The sequence below is a fragment of the Epinephelus fuscoguttatus genome, linkage group LG17, assembly GCF_011397635.1.
Source record: "Epinephelus fuscoguttatus linkage group LG17, E.fuscoguttatus.final_Chr_v1".
Lineage (NCBI taxonomy): Eukaryota > Metazoa > Chordata > Actinopteri > Perciformes > Serranidae > Epinephelus > Epinephelus fuscoguttatus.
Window position 1 is genome coordinate 16,064,251 of NC_064768.1, and position 4,923 is coordinate 16,069,173.

Below are 4,923 nucleotides of genomic sequence, written 5' to 3' on the forward strand. Positions count from 1 at the left end.
GCCCTTTTTTTTAGTCATATCTGCACTGAGGGAGCTTTGATAAACCTGCTCCTTGAAATCAACATGCTGATCTGGAATGAAATGAGGGCTCTGGGCTTTTCAACTCTGCGGACTTTCCCCTCACATTTATCTATAAAAAGATTTGATTACAAAACCTCAAATTGCATTAGATCTGCTGCAAACAAACGGACAACACAAACAAATCAGATTGATAGAAGATTTATTCTTTTAATTTACGTATTATCTCTCTTTATGTACAGCATGATCTCAGGGTATAAATCATCTCTAACAATAAATCTACATATCTCCAAATACTCTTTTGATACAGCAGGTGTTGTTTTTACGCACAAGTCAAGACAAACAAGTACACCCAACACTGATTTTATTTATTTTTTTAAATATATAAACATATTAATCTTACAACAAAGTTGACGATCTCATTGCTTTGAGCAGAATACATCCTAAAATCATTTGGTTTGGTATAGATGCAGCAGTGAAGTCCAGTTGAAGATGAGTCAGATACATTTATGGATGCTCTGGGTGGGACACCAGAAGGAAACTCAACAAAAACACAAGTTTTGGTGTCATTACAATCAGCAACATGAGTGTGAAGCTTAAAAACATCAGACAGGACGATGGGAGATCGTCTTTTCAGGAGAAATGGCTCCAGGATAGAAACAAACAGAACAAATTCAACTACTTCCTGTTTCAGTTCCTCCCATTTTGCTCTTTTTACGACTGGCTGACAGCGGCAGGGGGTGTGGTGTTGGCTACGGCGGCAGCAGCGCCCATACGCAGCAGTTCCTTCCTCTGTGTGAGGATGATGTCGAAGCTGGACTGCAGGCGGTTCTGCTGCTCCTGAATGCGGCCCTGCAGGGTGCGGACCCAGCGGATCAGCGCCAGGCGGCGGTACATGGTCAGCTGCACCTGGTGCTTCTCCATCTCCTGGGCCTTGAAGCGCTCACGGTCTCGCAGCGTCCACACCGCATCCATCAGCTCTGGCATCTCGCCATCTGAGTCTGAAGACTGATCGTCATTGTCTTCGGCTCCTTCTTCCAGAACATTTCCCAGGTTGCTTCCTGTCAGCGACTTGCGGCTAAAGTTTTTGTGTCTTGCAGCTGGTTCCCTGTTGCTGTTTCTGGTTGGGTCACTTTCCTGGTTAGATTTTGGTTCCCCAACACCGATGCGATCCCAGCCTCCCATGAGCGCCCCTTCACCTCCACTGTCCATATTGAGGGAGGACATGCTGCCGCCGGACCGGTAGCTTGACTCAGACTCAGAGCCACTGTCACCCCATTCGTCATTGTCTTCCTCCAACGCCTCGTCGTCCTCTTCCTTTCCTCTGAAACCCAAGCTGCTTTTCCTCCTCTGCTGCTCCCGTTTCTCTCTCTGCTTCTCCTCATTCTGGCTCATCATTACCCTCCTCTCCTCTTCCTGCATCCTACCTTCCTCCGCTCCATCAGGTGGCACCCGGCCGTAACCATCGTCCCCGCTCTCGATTTCAGGCAGGGGCTCAAGTGGGCTCCAGCAGGGCAGGCGGGAGCGCGGTGACAGGACCCCTGAGTTGTGGTGATACCCGGGAGACGAGGAGGAGTTTGCAGGGTCGCGACCCAAGCTGCGGGGACGCACCTGGTTTCGGTTCTCATCTCCTCCTCCTCCTCCACCTCCTCCTCCGTTGAAGCCCTCGTTGTCTTTACCCGGCAGGAAGTTAAAGTTACCATCTTTGTCACCCTTCCTGTTTCGCAGTGAGGAGGAAGAGCCATTGTTGGAGCCTCCCTGCCCTCGGTAGGCCGAGTTCAGAGGTTGGTCCTGATGGCGGAGCATCACTGACCTCGACTGAGCCTCACTGAAATGACAAGAGACAGAACTTTAAAGCGCTGAAAGAACCTCAACCTCAGATTCATCAACAAAGTTCCTGTATGTCAGCTTGTGTTTAGAGTCATTCCCATATTGATACCAGTATCAGATCAAGTATCAGCAAGAACACAAGTCTATAAACTGATCTGATATCACGTAATTTATTAATAAATATTAGAAGTAGTTTCACACTTAGATAAAACAGCAATTTTCCTGGAAATCAACCCTTTTTTTGCTGCTCTAAAACAGCAGCCACACAAAGCAAGTTGTGCTGTGCAGCTGCTGGCAAATACTGTCCTATAGCACTGATGAAGAACTGATTTCTGATAAATAGTGTGACGTTAGCAAAACACCAGCAATTTGGCAACTTGTACCAGGTTACTCAGGTACTTTACTGGCAAAAGCATCCAAAAAATTCAAACGTTACCCAGAAAACAAATATATCAACCGATCAAAAGCACAAAGAGTGTTTCTAGACCTTGTCTGTGTTGGTGTGCTGAAGTTTTTAGTGGAGAGACTTCGACATCTTATCAAATTCACACTGTCCTCTAAACAATAGCTCTATTTTCCCATTTCTTGTTAATTTCCAGACAAAACATAGCATATTAATTGGATGCCGTTCCATAGCAAGCTCTCCAATTTCCCCCGAAGCTCAAGATCTCAAAACAAGCCAAGCTTTCAACTGCGTTATCAGCCAACCATAAAGGGACTTTGACCGCATTGTTCCAGTCACTCTGCAAGTTGATTTTGTGTACAAGCAGCTGCGTAGAAGATACATAGAGTCATCAGCAGCCTAAAAAGCCATGGTACACTTTGGAAAACGTTCATCCAAAAGTATCCGCTAACTGAGCTGAATTAAAAGCAACAAAGTGTAATAACAGTTGGGTATACATGGATGAGCCAAAGCTGCAATAAAACTGATGAAGTGGAAAATCAAATCTAGTTCACCACCTCACACACACACACACACACACACACACACACACACTCGTAGGTCGCACCAAACTCCTTGTTTATAACTAGATTATGTCTAGAACTACAGGCTGGTCTGCACACTCCACTTCTATTAGCATCAAATATTTACATGTCTCCTCAGAATGGAAATTTCTCTAATCCTGACTTCAGGCTGCTGTCAATCAATCCCCCTCTCCTCTCCTCTCCTCTCCTCTCCTATGCACGCGCGTTCACGTGGTGCTGAAGGACAGCGACTGTGGCTGTGTCGGGAGCGCGCGTGCAGCAGCAGGCACAGACTGATGCTTGACGATCACGCGGAGGAAAAGAGACAGTTTCTCCCTGTAAAATCGACGTTTAACGCCCCAAAGCTGGATTTAAAACATGAACTAATCTATAATGTGTTGAAATAATGCGCAGGAATAGATTTATGTTGATATATCTGTGTTTAACACAAGCAAACACAACAGCAGGCGATGATAAAAAGAGAAATAATACCAAAACAGTGCTGCTGCCGGCTGGATGTTTCTCATATTACTGCACCGACGACGGCAGAAGACACAGAAAAGGCGACCAATGGCGCTCAGAGGCAGCATGTTTACGGCTTAGTGATGAATATAAGGTTGAAAAAAACATAAAACACGACGGTTTTAAATCTTAATCCGTCTACAGCGAGCCGGTGAGGTTAAAAAAGCCTCGACGTGTCCTGTTAGCGTGATAAAAAAAAGCAGAAAAACAGGAATATGTCATGTACGTTGGGCGTTATGTAACGCTCACCCCATATCTGTGCTGTGTCCTCTCTCGGTAAAAACAACCTCAGACCCTTCCTTTCATCTCCTATTTGCCGCCTGAATATGTCAAATGACTGACACAGCCGCGTGTGAATACATTTGCATCATGTTCTAGTTTGTTCTTACCTTTTTTTAGCCGGTTAGCTGGTCGGGGAGAAGCTGGACTCTGTGCCCTCCCAATTTTTTCCCCTCCTCCTCCTCCGACCCTCCTATGTGATGTTTATTTCCCTCTTCCTCCCCTCCCTCCCTCCTCCTCCCATCCTCTCACTGCCACTGTGGTTCTGGGAAAAGCACTGGCTGACTAATAGCACTTCCTAAACTGGGCTGGGACTGCAGGAAAAGGGAAACTGTGGAGAATGAACAGGAACAACGTGAGGACAGAGATGGCTGTCATGTTACTGTGTAGCTGTTATGTAGGTTTGAATGTACAGCAGCAACAGGCCTATATTTATCACAACCCTAACAACCACATGATGCCATGGTCTTAACCTGATTACAAGGATACAGTTCTGGGCAGTTACAGTTACTTCAGCCCTCACAGATCACAGACACAGTTTTCTAATACTTTCATAATAAGACTTATAGTATCAATAACCTGTGTGTTATAACCATCAAGCTTTTATAAGCAGTGAACAAACATTTTATAAACAGTTAATGACACACTAGAAAGTAGTTGTACTCAGCTGTCAGGACACCTTTATGTGTTTATTATAGGGACAGTTCACCCCAGTATTTCCCTCTCACCTGTAGTGCTACTTATCAGTCTAGATTGTTTTGGTGTGAGTTGCAGAGTGTTGGAGATATCAGCCATAGAGATGTCTGCCTTCTCTCCAATATAATGAAGCTAGATGGCACCCAGCTCGTAGTGTTTAGAGCACCAAAAAATAAACAAAGCACAAAAAGTAAGGAAATTTGTGCTTGGTAGATTTTTTTTTTTGTTGTAACAATGCTTATTGGCAATAAATCTTATACCATTGGAAAGCCTCTTTATTTCCCTTTTAAATGGTGCCACATTTGTAAGGAACATGCATTTGTGGGATGAGCAGCAGAGCTGAGTATGTGGGTTGCGCCCATGAAAAATTTGCCAAATCTTCTCTGCCAATGCCAAACAGCTTTTTTTTTTTTTTTTTTTTTTTTTTTGCTGTTCTTGTTTTAACCTTCTGGTACCCCTCTGGTGCTGACAATGCAGTGCCTGATTGGCACCTCACTGAAGGCAATCTCAGTGCAAAGAGATATCTAGATGAAATTCTGCCACCAGTGGCAATCCCATATCTCCACAGTCTGGGACCGAACTCTATCCTCCAAGATGACAACGCTCGCCCCC

At 45.0% G+C, this 4,923-nt stretch overlaps 1 protein-coding gene across 3 annotated transcripts; it reads right to left on the reverse strand.

Moving 5' to 3' along the window:
• Positions 1 to 223: 223 nt before the first annotated feature.
• LOC125905290 (uncharacterized) lies at positions 224 to 3,847 on the reverse strand. 3 transcript variants are annotated; one of them, XM_049603198.1, is made up of 2 exons: positions 3,307 to 3,519; positions 224 to 1,846 (listed from the first exon to the last, which is right to left on the reverse strand). In XM_049603198.1, the coding sequence occupies exons 1-2, from the start codon at positions 3,402 to 3,404 to the stop codon at positions 733 to 735; spliced, it is 1,212 nt and encodes a 403-aa protein (XP_049459155.1). In that variant the 5' UTR covers positions 3,405 to 3,519; the 3' UTR covers positions 224 to 732. The 3 variants fall into 3 exon arrangements, with proteins under 3 accessions (XP_049459155.1, XP_049459157.1, XP_049459156.1); XM_049603200.1 differs by lacking the exon at positions 3,307 to 3,519 and adding an exon at positions 3,726 to 3,847 and having other exon boundaries at positions 225 to 1,846; XM_049603199.1 differs by lacking the exon at positions 3,307 to 3,519 and adding an exon at positions 3,586 to 3,715 and having other exon boundaries at positions 225 to 1,846.
• Positions 3,848 to 4,923: the final 1,076 nt, after the last annotated feature.